At 36.7% G+C, this 18,221-nt stretch overlaps 1 protein-coding gene across 1 annotated transcript in view; it reads left to right on the forward strand.

The window, feature by feature from the left end:
* Positions 1 to 16,502, forward strand: part of LOC108910657 (polycomb group protein Psc-like) — a 117,596-nt gene extending 101,094 nt beyond the window's left edge. The window contains exons 5-7 of the mRNA XM_018715348.1: positions 12,949 to 13,138; positions 13,199 to 13,279; positions 13,339 to 16,502. Of these exons, the coding sequence (XP_018570864.1) occupies positions 12,949 to 13,138; positions 13,199 to 13,279; positions 13,339 to 16,134 (3,067 nt within the window). The 3' untranslated portion in view covers positions 16,135 to 16,502. The remainder of the gene's footprint in view (positions 1 to 12,948; positions 13,139 to 13,198; positions 13,280 to 13,338) is intronic.
* The last annotated feature ends 1,719 nt before the right edge of the window (positions 16,503 to 18,221 follow it).

Consider the following 18,221-nt stretch of genomic DNA (forward strand, 5'->3'; position numbering starts at 1 on the left):
GAGATTTGTATGGATTCAGTGTTAAATTTTATCGAAAGCATTTCAAGCTAGAGCTTGTTTTGGAGTTTCATGGCTACTTGATTTTATCATTTTTAATACATATGGTTGAAGAATTCACGTATCAGTGTTGCTTTCCTGAGGTCTAAATCCATTTACAGTCTAATTTTTTAGTAATTCATATTCTTTTCTTGATAAAAGTATTAGTTTAGACATGTTCCGGTTTGAAGGACCAAATCAGGAGTGGGATATTATGGATTTTACGTAATAGTTTATCAGAAGAGTTTCAGTTTACTAAGAAACTACACAGACGCATTGCTCGGATTCAATAAACTGTTAAAACTTAGAGTTAGATACCCCCTCCCGAATCCGTCGACCTACTGACACACTTCCTAACCAACCACAGCGCGGCCACAACAACCGACCGTCTCTATCGCCGTCATCACCGCGATGGCCCGTTTGACATCATCCGCTATATCAATAATTGCCGTCGCGCGATCAACCCCCGGCCCCTGAAGGGTTAGCCATGTGACGCGGATTACAGATAGCAGGCCGTGGAATGACAGATAACCTCGCGCGATCCGTTACGCCCACGCCACGGCGTCCCAGAGGACGGATTCTAATTCAGCGAGAGGAAGGCGGTGTTGTCACGTGGTTGGTCCTGTATACAGTCGTTTGGGTTCAGTTGTATACGTACGAGGAAGGTGGTGGTCGCTATACAGCATTTCAGTTAAATTAATTAGTTCGTTCTTTACATTTGCCAGTATAGGGCTTTAGGTTAATTACCTGGTTTGATATAATCATCAGTGGAAGATCTCCAAAAATACAAATTTTACGTCAGGGTTGCCATTTTACGTACCGTTCAATATTTTTAAGAAAGTAAAAGAGAATGTAAAAAATCTACTGTAGAGGATTGAAAATTGTCAACCAATATACGTAACATATGTGAACCTGGCACCCGACTTTTCAAAATTCAATTTTTTTTTTGAAATTCTTATAGATTTTCGTTTGTAGTTGTTTGTAGTAACATTTTTGTTTGTAGTTGCTCAAAAAAAAAGTTATATGGCCTATAAAAAACCCATCCCCCCAATTTGGCCGCACTTAAATCTGATGGTTGATTCCTATAGAAAATCGTTTGTAGTTGATTGTAGTGAACGAATTTTCGTTTGTAGTAGCAAGGAAGAAAAGTTAGAGCTATTTTCAAAATTTGCCATGAGTAAATTTAGAAAGTTCCAATTTCAAGTTTATTTGTGTATAATAACTTCTACACGTCAAATTATGTTTTTAAAATTGTTTAAAGCTGTTTGTAGTTGCACATATTCCATTTGTAATTCAGTGAAAACTGACGAAAAGTCTCTAAAGTCCAAGCTCTCGGTTTAAAATCGTTTGTAATTGTTTGTAGTAGCGTTTATTTCGTTTGTAGTTCTTCAAAAACTGACGAAAAGTCACTAAACTCCAAGCCCTGGCTTTAAAATCGTTTGTAGTTGTTTGTAGTAGCGTTTATTTCGTTTGTAGTTCTTCGAAAACTGACGAAAAGTCACTAAACTCCAAGCCCTGGCTTTAAAATCGTTTGTAGTTGTTTGTAGTAGCGTTTATTTCGTTTGTAGTTGCATGGAAACCTACGAAAAGTCACTCAACTCCAAGCTCTGGCTTTAAAATCGTTTGTAGTTGTTTGTAGTAGCTTTTATTTCGTTTGTAGTTGCATGAAAACCTACGAAAAGTCACTAAACTCCAAGCTCTGGCATTAAAATCGTTTGTAGTTGTTTGTAGTAGCGTTTATTTCGCTTGGAGCTTGGAGTTCAGTGGCTTTTCACCAGTTTTCGAGGATATACAAATAAAATAAATGCTACTACAAACGATTTTAGAGCCAGAGTTTGTGTTTAGTGACCTTTCGACGGTTTACGTGTAACTACCAACGAAATAAACTCAACTACAAAGAACTACAAACCCAGAGCTTGGAGTTTACTGACATTTCGTCAGTTTTCATGCAACTACAAACGAAATGAATGCCACTACAAACAACCATAAACGATTTTAAAGCCAGAGTTTGGAGTTTAGTGACTTCGTAAGTTTGCATGCAACTACAAACGAAATAAAAGCTACTACAAACAACTACAAACGATTTTAAAGCCAGGGCTTGGAGTTTAGTGACTTTTCGTCAGTTTTCGAAGAACTACAAACGAAATAAACGCTACTACAAACAACTACAAACGATTTTAAAGCCAGAGCTTGGAGTTTAGTGACTTTTCGTCAGTTTTCGAAGAACTACAAACGAAATAAACGTTACTACAAACAACTACAAACGATTTTAAAGCCAGAGCTTGGATTTTGGGGACTTTTCGTCAGTTTTCGAAGAACTACAAACGAAATAAACGCTACTACAAACAATTAACCGAGAGCTTGGACTTTAGAGACTTTTCGTCAGTTTTCATATAACTACAAACGAAATAAACACCACCACAGGCAACTACAAACGATTTTGGAGCCAGAATTTGGAGTGTAGTCATTTTTCATTAGTTTGCACTGAATTACAAATGGAATATGTGCAACTACAAACAGCTTTAAACAATTTTAAAAACATAATTTGACGTGTAGAAGTTATTATACACAAATAAACTTGAAATTGGAAGCGCTTTCTAAATTTACTCATGTCAAATTTTGAAAATAACTTTAACTTTTTTACCTTGCTACTACAAACGAAAATTCGTTCACTACAATCAACTACAAACGATTTTCTATAGGAATCAGATTTAAGTGCGGCCAAATTGGGGGATGGTTTTTTTTATAGACCATATAACTTTTTTTTTGAGCTACTACAAACGAAAATATTGTTACTACAAACAACTACAAACGAAAATCTATAAGAATTTCAAAAAAAATTTTGAATTTTGAAAAGTCGGGTGCCAGGTTCACATAGGTATATACGTAAGTATATTCAGGGTTTTAGAAACAGAATTTATCATTTTTATTGAACAAGAATATCAGTATAGATTTCCAAGCTATTTCCGGTGATCTATCTCTACATCTTGGCAATAATAATACCTTATTTATCTGGCAAGATCATTTTTAAGTTATCTTAACATGTGTCGCCTGTGATAAACGTTAATTGGCACCGTCTAAAATACCTAGCGGTTCCTGTACATCTGATAAAACACGCAGATAACGTTGTAATCTGATATCTAAAGCACAGCGGTTTGTGGTAAAAAATAAATTATGACCACTCGACATTTTTTTTAATTTATTAATGGTATGTAATTTGTAATGATTATCGTATCTATGTTAAAACCACCCGTTCACACGGCACCATACAGTACGATAATTTAGTCGAAGCTGTAGTTAAATTGAATCGATTCGAGGATCTGTTGTCTGAACATATAGATTTGAGCACTCTTCGATAAAATAATCGAATACGTGCCACGTGTGAATTGGGGGTAACATTTGTATTAAAAAACATTTTTTTTTCGACAAACTTCATATTCGCTAAGTATTTCAACTTTTACGAAGTATAAAGCTTAGTCCTAGTAACGAAAGGTGGATTTCTTATAACTAGTCAGAAAAATTAAAGAATGAAACAAATGCTAAATTTTTTAGGTGCTTTTCAAAAGCCTGCGCAAAAAATGATCGTAGAACATTTAAAAATAAGCAAATTGAAGCTCGAAGTTTCTAATTTCAGGATCTGAAACTCAAAAATTTTTATTGTTGACCACCTTTAAGGAATCATAGGAAGTGCAGCGGACAAAAAAATTGCTACCTTTTCAAAAGGTCCACAGTCGCCAATAATTTTTTTTAGAAGTCCCACCTGTCAGCTTGAGCTCTTTAATTTGAGCTGTTTAACGATTTTTGGCTTTGATAACACAGGCAGATAAAATAAAATCGTATGTTTTTGAGACGTGACCCTACCTATTTTTAGGAATATTTTCCGCTGAATCCGAAAATAAAAAAAATTCTGTCAAATGTTAATTTTTGAGAGACATTGAGGGTGTGTGGGGAAGAATCCATAGGTCAGAAATTTTTCTTTTTATCATTTTCGGATTCATGGGAAAATTTTACTCAATTGCACGTCTCAAAAACACGATTTTCTGTTTATGTCGGCCTGCAGAAAATCTAAGCAGGGTTTTAAAAATTTCAGAGTATCCTATGAGACGTTCTTTGATAAAAAAAAAAATGAAAATGAAAGAAAAATCGCACTGGTTAGAACTCTTGAGGGTTTTTTTGGGATACTTTGAGTTTAAACCTATCGAACCGAAAATATCCTTAGTCTATTTATTGTTTACAAAGTTATCTGACGTTTAGCGAAAATCCTTTTTAAATACGCATTTATTGCCTCTTTTGAACCAAGTTTCTTGCATCAAAAAAAAATTACAAGGCGAAGTATATTCTCTATAAAATTAGTTGTAGTTATAACGATATTTCTTACATCTCTGTATATCTGCTTCAATGCCCTATATCTGCCCTATTGTTAATTGCTGTTTCTGGAGACCCAGAAGGGTGCTGTAATTGGTCCAAAGTATGTACACCTTCATTTGTCCTTACCTCACATTAGTTTATTGCCCATATTGTCAAAAATGCTGGAGAAAATTGTATATAAACAAATAAACGACTGTTTTTGTAACAATAACGTTCTACATGTACATGAAATCACATTTAAATATGTTTGATAGTGTTGATATATCCATTGACAGCAAATTGGCAATAATTCTTGTGTCGTCTGATTTTTCTAAGGCGCTTGATACTATCGGTCATGACATTATAATTGATCCTTATTGATAGTTATCTGACAGGTCGCTATCAAAAAGTAAAGGTTGATAATATTGCAGTATACAAGGTCTGTTCAGGAAATAACCGAACTTTTTGAATTAAGCACTAATGGAGATTTCAACTTTTAAAAGTTTTCACGATTTAAAAGTGGTCGTCAGTCAATTGAAGATAACCTCGATTAAGAAGGCCTTCAATCGCCGATTGACTATCAGTGAAACATGTTTCGAGTTGCAGCAAAACATAAAATCGTATGGACGTTTGTCGGCAACTCCTTGAGTGACGATGAAACATTCATGTGCCCGCACACTCAGCTTTGTTAATTTGTCAGTTTTGTGCCAGAAATCAGATGACTGTTCTCCTTCCCCCTCCATACTCGCCAGACCTGGCTCCTTGCGATTTTTTCTTATTTCCGAAATTAAAATCAGTGCTGAAAGGACGCCGTGTTCAGACTGTTGATGACATCAAAGCAAATTCGCCACAAACTTTAAAGGCCATTACAGATGAAGGTATCCATTTGCTTTGTGAAATGGAAATAGCGCTGGGAAAAGTGGAGTACTTTGAAGGAGACAAAGACCAATAACGTATAAAATTAATAATAAAGTTCGGTTGTTTTCTGAACAGACCTCGTATGTGATTTGAAGTGCATTTGTTGTAGAGTTCCACAAGGGTCTATATTGGGTTCATTACTGTTCCTTGTATATGCCGCAGATATTTTCAGTACTTCAAAATATTCAATCATGCAAGCTTATGGTGATGATACACACATTTTTCATTATTTTCAATATTCTAAAGTAAAATGTTTGAAATAAAATAAATGACAACACAACCTTAAAAAATCATAAATTTAATAATTAATCCTCATAATAGGGTTATGTTATTTTGCAAAAACTGTTCACAAACGAACTATGTAAGTAAAATACTCCAAGAAACCTTCATTTCTCTGAAGCTATTGCATTCAGAAAAATTTTGAAGTAGGGAAGAAACTTTGAAGCTTTAATTTTGCCAGATATTGGTTACTGGGATGTGGCTTTTTCCATTTTTAAAGTTGCAAAAGATCGAATAGGGTTGTCAATCAAATTTCAAAAAGTAGATAATATAATTCTAAACGTACTAACTAGTCTGTATGCACAATTAGAGATTGAGGAATGCGTCAGAACAGTTTTAAAATAATTATTTAAAACTGATTTTTTTATAATATTTCAAAACGGCTGTGACGTCATAAGTAAGTAAGCATTTATTAATCCAAAAGATCATATAAAATGATATAGGACACGTTAAAAAGAACATATAAATTTACACAGATAGAAAGAAGAAACAAACAAAAACATGTTAATCACAGTTCAAATATTCATCAATAGAATAAAAACCCTGTTTAATTAAGAACTCCTTTACTGCCTTAGAAAATGCATTAAAACCAACGATATTTTTTATAGAGATATTAAGTTTATTGTGAAATTATGTGTAAATGATTGCGTAAAGGAAAAAAATTAGAAGAAGAAGATGCTCTGTCAACCATGTCAGTAGTGTCAGTCTGTCAGTGACACTGTCGCATAAAATATTTTCAAGTCTACCAGTTATTTTCCTTAATCTTCGAATTCCTTTATTAAGTAAAATTATTATTTCAGTCCACTTAGAATTATAGCAGAATGTGTGAAACGGGATTTGTGAAAGCTACTTCGCAAATTTTACTGAACATTGTTATTTTTATGATCATGAATTGAATTTTTAAATAGAGACGATCGTTTTAATATTGGCGAAATCAGAGGCATAAAAGCAGTCAGGTAAGGATCAACATATTTAATGAATGATTTTATTGTGTTTATTTATAGTATAAATAAAATAAATAAAAAATACCTATTTATTTATGGAAAATTATAGTGCAGTTCGGGAGTCTTATGGAAATAATTTTAATAATAATTTAATAATAATTTTACTTCAAAAGCTATTAGCTTGGTAAATTCCTTCAAAAGAATTCGCTGTTTTTTTTCTGATTTGCGAATTTTTTAGCCTGATTTTGGTGAACAAAAAATTGTCCGCTTTTTGTTTCGTATTTAGATAGGCCACAAGAAGTTGCTAGATAACTGTCTTGTGACTTGTAGTTGAAGAGTACCAATACTGCCGAGTCTTTTAAATTGATTAATTATGGTGTACTCAATTCCAGAAAGAGTAGAAATTATTGAGCTTTTTTTCAAAAACAATGAATGCGGAAATCGGGTCGCCGAACTGTTCAACCAACGGCATCCTGAGAAACATGCGTCTGGAAAAATTGTTCGCGAATTGGTGGCCAAATTTCGCGAAACTGGCTCCGTTCATAACAAAAAGAGGCAGGTTGAAAATCCGGTACTAAATGAACCTACGGAAATAGCGGTATTGGGGCAAGTGGCAATGGATAGTACGCTGAGTACAATGCAATTGGCTACTGCGACAGTCGTACAAGTGTCCAACGAATATTTAAAAAATACAATTTCCATCCTTATAAGATTCGGCTAGTGCAAGAGCTAAATGAAGACGATTTTGATCGTCGTTTGCAATTTTGCGAAATAATGACTGAACGAGCGATAAGCGATAATTTCCTCTTTAATGTGTGTTTTTCGGACGAGTGTACGTTCTTCTTGAATGGTTTAGTGAATCGCCATAATTGTCGTTACTGGGCTGATACCAATCCAAGGATTTTCCATGAGACACTCCCAACACCCCCAGAAGATGAATGTATGGGCAGGTATTTTTGGAAATTCCATTGTAGGTCCTTTTTTCCTTCCTGGAAATTTGACAGGCGATATGTACTTGGATTTACTACAAAATGTCATCGACCCAGCTCTAACAAATATAAGAGGACGACCCTGCTTAGAATGAACACGAACTGATTTTCCATCAAGACGGAGCTCCTCCGCATTACTCGCTCAATGTGCGCAATTAACTAAATGAGACGTTTCCAGGACGCTGGATAGGACGAAGAGGTGCAATTGAGTGGCCCCCTCGGTCACCCGACTTAAATCCTTTAGATTTCTTTCTCTGGGGGCACATTAAAAGCAAAGTTTACAGCACTCCACCTGATACCTTGGAAGATCTGCGAGGACGAATCATTAATGTATGTCGCGAAGTAACACCGCAAGTGCTCCAGAATGTTCGACAACGGTTTGAAGACAACCTGTATCATTGTATGCAAGTTGGCGGACATTTTCAGCATTAACTTGGCTAATACCGTAAGTTTTGAGGTAAAATTAAATCGATTTTCGCATTTCTCGTCAAAAATATTGTTCGTATTTTCAAAGCTGCATATTTTCTAAAATAATGGATCGATTTTCAAAAAGTAAGAATCGATATATAGAGAATTAAAAGCCCTTTCTAATGACCCCCTACTTGACCCCCATTCCCATTTGAAAAAATTTAGGGGATAGCACCCCCACTTAGGGGGTTGAAGATTTTGGTATGCTCTTTGAGCCAAAAGTTGTCCCCCTCAGAAACAAATTTGACCTGTTTTTGGAATTTGCCGAAAAGTTCTTTACTACCCTGTAATGCCTTGCGGTACGTTTTCGATGGGCTACCCTGTATAAAATCTTTGTGTCAACAACAATCTGTATATGGTTTGTTTTTATAGCCAACAACCCTATTGAGGGGTTCCAGAAAGCATGTTGTTCTATTTGGTTTGAGAAGATTTGACCATATTTCTCATAAAATAAAAATCTTATAATATAATAAAAGTTTGTGTAATGCCGTTTAATACTACGATTCCACTGAAGACAGAATTAAACTCCTGACAGCATATCCTTTTTAAAAAGTGATAAAAAAATATAACTTTTAATTATGTGTTATATTTTTGTTATATTTTATTTGTTATATTTTTATTTATGTGTTTATTTCCCAGTTTCTTTTTTTGTTTAGTTTTAATTACGTACTTTGTAAAGATTTTTTAGAAGCTATATTGAAGTAAGTACTTATTATTTTATTTATTTATTTTGTTTTTAAGAATTAAAGTTTATTATTTTTAATTGCCGAAAACAATAAAGATCCAACATTTTTTGACAATTTACCAGCTGTTTGCATCCCTGGCACAGGAACTGGTTAATTTTAATAGAAAACCGTAGTGTACATTTCAAAAAAACCGATTACTGTAAAGTTTCAAGTTATTTTTATTAACCTTTCGGTTCGTGTTTGTTTGAGCATATCGAGGCTCCAAATAATAGCCGAATAACGTGAAAAGCGTACAACGGACTCCAGTAAACGACGGTGTCGGCCGTCATTGTCTGTTGGCCCGCCGAAAAGCGCAAACGTCAATCATCCCATTGTGAATCCAATTTGGCCATCGTTATTACGGTTTCGTCGCGATAGAAGAAGCCCCTAAGAATTCGATCCGTACGCGGAGGTAATGACGGGGGCACATGTCAATAGCACGCCCAGTACATCCGGTCGACATTCCCACAAAGGCCTCGACGTCTGGCGCGGCTTCCCCGGATCTGGGGAGGGAGTATTGGGACTCTGTGGACTCGTGAGAGTAAAAAAACAGATTTTTTTGTATAGTGTATCGTGTTTATTGAATTTTGCAAAACAATTTTGGGTTGCGGGTTAAAAACCTTGGATTTATATTTTGTTCGTCACTAGCGCCATCTATTTTTGACGTATTGAGTTTAACGCGCCATCAGTCGTTGCTTTGTAGGGCTTGAATAAATAATGACATTAAATTGTAGTCGAGGGGTTATAAATAACGACGATTTTTTATCTAAATTTTTCAACTGCTCGACATAATAAGATGAAAGTGGCTTCTATTGAAAACTATTTATGTCGTGGAATTGGAAACATTCACCTATCTGACTACTAAAATCTGAAAATTTCTAAACGACGACCGTTTCTAGTTCCTACCTGAAAGGGCCATAATTTGTCTTGAATTTTGAACGTTTTAATTTAAGAATTGGCTTCCAATGAATGTTGAAGATATTTGAGTGAATAGGTTCACTGTGGGAAGGGTTTAGCTGGGAGAAATAAAATTTATTATAGCCAATTAAATTGTTCATTTGTATTTGGCGAATTAAGTAGTTGCTTGTAACTTATGGGGCTTTTATTTGAATGGAAATATTAAATATTTAGTTCTAAGAACTAATTTAAAAACTAAAATAAATGAAATATTTGCTGTGCAATATTAAATTATTTCTTTCTTGAAAAGCATTGCTATACTCATTATTCGAGAAGCTACCTTAATTACTATTACTGGTCAAATTAGCTTTTTCTTTTGATTTTTCTTTGTTTTTTTTTTATATAGATAGCTAGCTTACCATGTGACCTACTGGTGGAATTTACAGTATTCCACATAACGAGTAAACGCAGGGTTTCATATGAGGAAAAAGATTTTAATAATTAAAAAGTCGGCAAAGTTTTTACTTGTTTTTGAAGGGTAGACATTGCCATTAAATATGAAGGAGGATATGGGACAGATGTCCTGCGGGAATCATTTGGCATACTCGACTTTTAAGAAAATTCTGTATCACGTTTTCGCATACCTGCGGCTGAATTTCGTTGATAACTCTCCGAATGTCTACCTTTAATTCAGTAGTGGTATTCTTTTGAGCGGAATAAACTTTGGACATTACGAATCCCCATAAGAAAAGTAGCATGGCGTAAGATCGCATGGTACTGGTCGTCAAGTCACTTCACTGTTACGTGAGTTGAGTCGTCTATTAAATTTCTGAAACCATTTGTTTAAATTTGGCAACTAATCTTTTTCACAGTTCTTTCATTTAGAGCGTTCCTTCTACCGGAAATTCCACGTAGTTTGCGCACAGTCTCAGCTACACACTCTCCCTACTTGCAATGAATGTTCACAGTCTTCACTCCCTCATCTCTCGTATGGAGCCCCATTTTATTTAACCACAACGTGTTTACTACAACACGTGACCCAGCTCAATGCTTCCAACTTTTCGGAGTGAAAATGGCGCACAATTCAAATCCTGCGTTACTTTTGAGACATCCTATAGACCTCTACTACTCTACATAAACATTTTTGTCACGTAATGAACACATTTATTATCTAGAAGTAAGTGTTGGTGTTTGGAATTATATGATTCGTTGTAATCATTAATGTTGCTTGTTTAATATTAAATGTTTAGTTTTTCCCATAAGTATATTCGCATAGCTCTTGGATGGACATAAACATAATATCCCACAAAACATTTTTGTGTGTAAATAATTACATAATTCTGGAAAACAATTATTTAGAAAATTATGAAGATTGATTATTCATTTTTCACGGTTATATCAGTTCTTGACATATTGTTACAAAATAGTTATTTACACCATAAAGGAGGTAAGTATTATTTACCAGTCGAGGACGATTTTGCGCCCGAGCGGAGCGAGGACTGGCAATAGAGTCCGAGACTGAAAAATTATACTTAACTGCTGCGTGATATATAACATTTTATCTGCTTTTCGCCCTTCCACAAATAAGATCCACTTCTTATTTGTGGGAGGGCGAAATGGGCGGTAACTATTAGACGCCTTCGTTATAGCCATCTTTCTCTATCGCATGGATTTCAATGACTTACTTTATCGCTCTCACGTAACGGCAGATGGACCATCGGTACTTTCCGACCCTGTATGTTACTAAATGTAATAACTGTACAATTACTATAAATATTCATTTATAATAATTAATAAATTGTAATGTTTATCAAATATTTCTATTTATTTGTTCATAAGATATGTATTTATAACTCGAAATCGCTTTTTTCCCTAGGGAGGTAAGTTACCTCACTCACCTCCCGTTGTCCATAGCAACTTCCACTGCTACGGTAAAATCCACTTACCTCCTCAAAAACAATGTATTAATAGTGTATTTACTATAGTGGGAGCAGATAAAAAAAATTACGTACACGTTTTTGCCAATATATATGTTCATTTAACATTTTGTCTTAGATAGCTTCATTTATTTAAAACAATTTTGAATAAATTCTACTTTTCATAAACATAACATTTTCATTTATTGATACTATATTTAATGATCAAAGTTAATAATTACTTTGTGTTAACAGTCACTTGTTTTTTTGCTTGCTCTGTCGGACGTGTTCCTTTGAGAGCGTATATTTCATGTACGATTTGGAACCTGATTTTACGTCTGCAAAGAGTCAATCTACGCGTAGAATCCAGTAAATCCCATCTTCCAGTCGCCCGCGAACAGCTCGTAAATCCTACGGGGTAAATCATAAATCCCCGCCCCCCGATGGAACCGATTTTAAATTGTAAAATTTCTCCCGGAAGCAACGTTTTATTTATCCGCGCTGTGCGCCCCCCAATAGGATCGATACGGTGCTCTTCCGAACCCCGCCGATGCCGAAAATCTACTTTTTCCCGCCGCCCGCGACCTTCCCGTCGACGGGCGGAACCCGGAGAGTTTTTTCTGTCGAGATAAAATCTCGGCGCTTTATTTTTAAATCGTTGGCCTCTCCAAAGCACCTTTGATTTATGCCCCGCGTCAACGCGTCACCGGAAAACACGGCCGCGTTTTAATCTTCCCTTCTTTCTCTCCACGCAGAGCTCGTTTCTGTTTACCGGAGCCCCGACGCATGCGCTCCGCGTTAGGGGACAGCCAGCTTTCCAATTTGGGGATAGATTCTATCCGGAGGCTATAATGGTAGTATCAGATGTATTAGCACCACGCTTAAGATGCCTATGTTCCCTCGTTGGACCGAGAGATCGGTCAGTTTTAGAGTAAAAATAAAAAGCTCTGCGACAAATAGGTGTTACAAATTTACAAATTTGAAAAAGGCATGTATAAAGACTTTTTTATATCACTTCTAAGATAATAGGGAACGATTTTATTGCTGTATACAGGCGTACAAATGAATACAAAGCGTACAGCTGAGCATAAGGAGACAGTAATTTAGACAGACGAAGATGGGAGAGTGGCCCCACCGTCCGGCGGGTCAGACGAAGAGCTCCCGTGTCTCCAAGAACGCGCTACTTGTTTTTAAGATTGCGTCGGCTCCGGCAAGACGTATCGCGGATTCCAGTGAGCATAAGGAGGATGCCTCGCATTCTATCTTATGCACATACACCGCCTGACGCTAATAACGGCTACGGGAGCCCAGCTATGCGAAATCTCCTTTTGAAGTCGGGCTAACATTGCATCAATATTTATCAAATGAGTTCGCACTTTTTTTACCTTGAGACTTAAAGCTTAGCTGTAATCGTTTTCTTTTGTTACAGCGACGATTCCACGCCGGGCGCCATATGCCTACCCGGCACCAAAAACGGGCTGGACAAAAACAAGAATCTCACCGCCGAGGAGAACCAAGCACTCATGAAGAGGTACCTGCAATGCCCTGGCATGTGCCGCGTGGAAGTCCTCAAAAAGTTCGTTAGGAACAAGTATAACGTCGATACTAATCGTTTCTACGTAAGTTTTGTCGTAAAATATATTCAAACTTCAATTCTGACCCCAATATTTTCTTTACAGATCGATATTTTATACAAACGAGTACCCCTGCCAGATCACTACACTTTGATCGACATAGCATACATCTACTCGTGGAAAAGGGTAAGTTACAAGCACCACTGCGTTTAACATGTAAATACTCACCCACGTTTCACTTTCAGAACGAACCGATGACGTTCTATTTCCGGATCACCGACATCAACAAGGTTTCGGAACGGTTCGACTTCTTCAACGGTTCACCAGTTCCCGAATTCGTTATGAAAACACCTAGCAGGACTTCTAGGACCAACGGGGAGAGGGGTTCTGCCAAGAGGAAGGAGAGCGCGAACAAGAGACCTTCCAAAGTCAACAAACAACCTAGTCAAGAAACCACGAGTGAATGTGATAGGAGTAATAGTGAAACAAAGATAGAAATACCTAGTGAGAGGGGTGTCGGTGAAGTTAAAAATAAATGTGATAGTATCGGAGACAATAAAAGTGGCGATAGTAATGGAGAAGTGGTTAGTAAGTCTCTAAGTGTAAAAGCGACTAGTAGTAATGTAGACAGTAAGAACGATAAACCGGTACAGGTGGAGAAAAAAGCGAAAACGGTCGAAAAACCCGCGGTTGTGGTCAATACGAACCCTGCTAAAGTTATCCCAAATACGAAAGACAAAGATAAAACCGACGTCGTTCAGGGCAGCATGCTGCTCAAGCCGGAAATCGCGGAACAGATAAAGACCAAGATCCAAAACGACAAAAGTGATGTCAAAAATTCGGTGTATACAAATATTACCCTCAACAGGACCAACAACGTAGAGATCATCACCAAGATCCAGAAGGTGTCCAACAAAGAGGGCCAACCGATCGGCCTAAATATCATCAAGCAAACAGTGAAAAAAGGTGGGAAAACTGGAGGTGCCAGCCCAGTTCATAAAACAGCGACGAAGAAGGTCGTCAACGAAAAGAAACAACCCGAATCCAACAAAGTCGAAATAGTAAATAAGATCGAGAACGAAAAGGTAAAAAAGGATCAGGTGCCGACTACTAGCGATAGTTTGGAGGAGGAAAAACACAAGTTCTTTAAATCCATAGAACTCACGGCAAAGAACGTCGTGCAAGGCATAACTACAAAGCAGAACGAAACCTGCGCCTCCTCATCCGGACAGAAAAGGAAGAGCTCAAGTCCCGTTAAAAACGACAAAGCGAAAAAATCGAAAGTCGACAAGAAACCTACCACGAAAATCATCATCCAACCGAAACCACCCAATCATGGAAAACCTAGCATACCCAGCCAACATCGTAACAGCGGGTTGCAGTCTTTTATCGATAGCTGCAAGATAAATATTCCCTCATCTTTATCTATTACCCTGAAAGAAACTTCTGAAGGTAGACCGCCACCGTTAGTCCCGCCCACGAAGAACTATATCGAAATCTTAAAGCTGGATGAAAATGAGTGCACAAATACTGAATCCGCACCTAAACCTGAATCAGTAGTTAAAACGGAACCGGCATCGAGGCTCTGCGACAACGACAGCGAACAGAAGGTAGACCAAGACCTGTCGGAAATCGCGAAAAGCTTAACGGAGAAGATCCCAATGTCTACGACAGTATCGCAGATAGTGGGACCCAAACCGCAGTTCCAAATACCGGTAAAAAACAACGCTCCTATTAAGTTTCACATCCAACCGTCTCCAGTACCTGAAGTACCCTGTAAAGTCTTGAACATGCCCAAGGACAATAAACTCAACCCCAGGTCCCCGCAGACCTTCCAGAAGATATTCGAGGAGTCGATTAAGAAACCTGACGAGAATGCGACTTCTCCCGAGAAAAACAAGCAGAAGGTGTTGGATTTAACTAACGAACCAGCAAGTGCGCCGAGTGTTAAGAGGAACATCTTGGAAATCGCTTCTCAGTTGTACAAAAAGACCAAATTGGAGCAGGAGAAAAGTACCTTACCAGAAACCAAAAGTGATGAATCAAACTCTTCCGCACCAGTGCCCAAAGTTCCTATACCAAGATTGCCTAGCCAGAAGGTCTCAAAATCGAGACAGAAATTTGCTGGTCCTAGATTCGAGGTGGCAGATGCATTAAAATTTCCTCAAACACTTACCAATCTCCACTCGAACGCCTTGGGTTTGAATTATACCATCTCAGTCGGGCAAAATATCGCCCCGAAAGTTAACGGGATATTATCACCTGTTAAGAAAGAAGAAGAAACGAAGACTGAGAAACTTTGCAAACCTCCAGTGACTTCCAACTCCTGCGCAGCCCCTAAAGAACTGCCAAGTGCGTCTCCAAGACCGAACATGAAGAGATCCCCTTGTCTGAATTACAACTCTCCAAGAAACTCCCCTAAGCACTCGCCCAAGTCTTCTCCAGTCGTGAAGCACATGTACGCTCCAACACCCAATCTCATGGACCAACTAAGGGTTCACACGCTCAACCAAAAGATTCCTTCGCCGAAACTGAACAATTTCTCGAAGTCGTCGCCTAATTCGTCCAAATTACCATCGCCATCTCAAAAATTACCGTCCCCCTTGTCTAAGCCAAGCACCCCCTCTCCAAAAACTAGTCTTCCCAGCAGCAGCAACTCTGCAGTGAAACCTCTCCAACCCGGTACCTCCCCTAAAACCTCCGAGGCCTCGCCTTCTTCTAATTCCTCTAAAAACGCTCCTAAGCCTTCGTCCGGTAGTCAAAATTCCCCCTTGAGTCCTAATCAGATCTTGGAGAAGTACAACATCCAGAATCTGGCCCAGTTGACGGCCAGTTTGAACTTCAATGCGGCTAACTTCGGCTTGAACCCCAACAATCAGTTAGCGGCCTTGCAACATGCCATGTTGTTGAAACACTTCGAGATGCAGAACAGGCAGAACTGGCTTAATATGAATCAGGGACCTCTGTTGCAGTACGAGAAGTATTTGCAGAGTCTAAAAAGCAACCCGAATCAACTTCTGGGTAATATCAAGGAGAACTGACCTCTTAAAGTTGTTATTTAGTTAATTAAGGACAATTCTAGCGAGCGTTTGAAATTTTTTCTACGTCCATTTTTGTTTTTTTTTTTGTTTGGTTAACGCTCTTTATTGGGATCGTTGTCAGTTATAACTCGAGTTTTTTTAACGTTGCATGGAATATTTTGCATGACATATCGTATTTTTGCCATCTCTAATATTTTAAGTAAAAACTTACAGTTACAAATCGCTCGATTTGTTTATATCTTCTTTGTCTCCAATTTCCGGTTCCTTGCGGTTTGTACATTTTTCAATTTGAAGGTTCTCTTCCCATTCGTTGTATATTTATTATTTTGTTTATATCCCGAGGGTTTTGTTAATGTTCTGTATTGATTAAATTATTGTTAATTTTAAGTTTTTTTCTTTTATGGAATTGTATTATACTGATGTAATTAGCTAGACTTAAGGAAAATGTAAAATATTATTTTGCAATTTTCATTAAAAAAATCGAAAACAATGGTCTGTTTATTTTTGGTTTTAGATCTACCGCCAGTTAGTGAATAAAGTAAGTATTCAGGGTGCTTCAGAATTTATACAATTTTGTCAAAAAAAGTCAAAAAGGGCAGTTCGAAAATTATTTAAAAATGCACTTCTGCACGGCCCTGGTCCACTGTAAAACCTGGCCTTGCGCAAGGCAAAGGATGCAGTCGGCGACCGGCACAGCAGCAAAGTGTAATAAAAAATTAACGGACAAAAAATTGAAAGAATTTCCCAAGAAAAATAAATAAAATTTTATAACGCCTATTTATATCAACAAATGCAACTGCTTTTGTCGCTACTGTTATTATTGGAGTTCGGGACTTGCTTCACCATAAATTAAAACGATATCCATCAACTGCAAGTTCCTGTACACGTAAGCCAATTGTGACATTTGAAAAACTAATGTAAACACTATCGCAAAAACGTTAATACTAAAATCGTATGTAAGGGTTGTAAATACTACTTCACTATTCAAACTTCAATATTTTTCAAGGATTTTACAAAAAAATCTGTTCCTAAATTTTTTTGGATAGGTGTCAATAAATAATATTAGAAACTATAATAGACGAAGAAAGCAATATACTTCAGTAATTCTAGTTTTTGAAATCTTGAAAGCAATGTTTTAGCACCGTCTATATTTTAAATTAAACCTAATCAATACACTTGCAAAATAAAAAATGTAATACCTAATTTGTCAAATATTTTCCATAGTTATGAACCAGTGACAGTAAACGCCTTATGTAATTTTAAGCTAGTAAAATCTCGAAAATTGAATCCTACTTCTGATCTGTCAGAAGTGGGGTCAAATTTATAGAATTTATCGAAAACGCTTTATATAACTTCTCGAATTTGATCATGAAAATCAAATCCAATTTTAAATTTGATAAAAGTTAAGAATATCCCACTTCTGATCTATCAGAAGTGGGGTAAAAGTTATAGAATGTGTCGAAATATATTTATAAATTTTATACAACAATTTTGATGTCAATATATTTCAAATTCAGGTTACCTGTATACAGGGTGTAAGCAGTTTGACTGCTATTACTTCAGCATGAGATTGAGTAATCATAAATGAACAGAAGTGTTGTATATTACAGTTTTCAAAATACAACGAGTATTAATATTGGGGAGTTTCAGCGCTTAACCTGCTGATGTACACCACGTGTACACGCGGCAGACTTACGGAAAAATTGTAAACAACTATTATTGTAAAACATTTAGTAAATTTCAAGAGAATTGTTTTCCAGTTTTTAAATAAATGAAATAAAATGTATCGATTTTGTAATACGAAGAGTGTTGTGCTTAAATTTTAGCTCGAATTTTAATAATTATGAATTTCATAAAATAGGAACTTTTAATCAAATTATGAATTTGAAAAATATGTAGTTAAAGTACCCAAAGATTCACGTCATTCAAATAATCATACGTATTAAAAATAATTTAGGTACTTACTAAAAAGCAAAATTCAGTAATTTTTAAACGTGCAAGTACAAAACAAACTACAACATATCTTCAAATAGTTCATCACCATTTTCAATGCACGCACGACACCTTCGAATCGCACTCGCTGGAAA

This window comes from Anoplophora glabripennis, unplaced genomic scaffold (genome assembly GCF_000390285.2).
Source record: "Anoplophora glabripennis isolate ALB-LARVAE unplaced genomic scaffold, Agla_2.0 scaffold7, whole genome shotgun sequence".
NCBI classification, from domain to species: Eukaryota; Metazoa; Arthropoda; class Insecta; order Coleoptera; family Cerambycidae; genus Anoplophora; species Anoplophora glabripennis.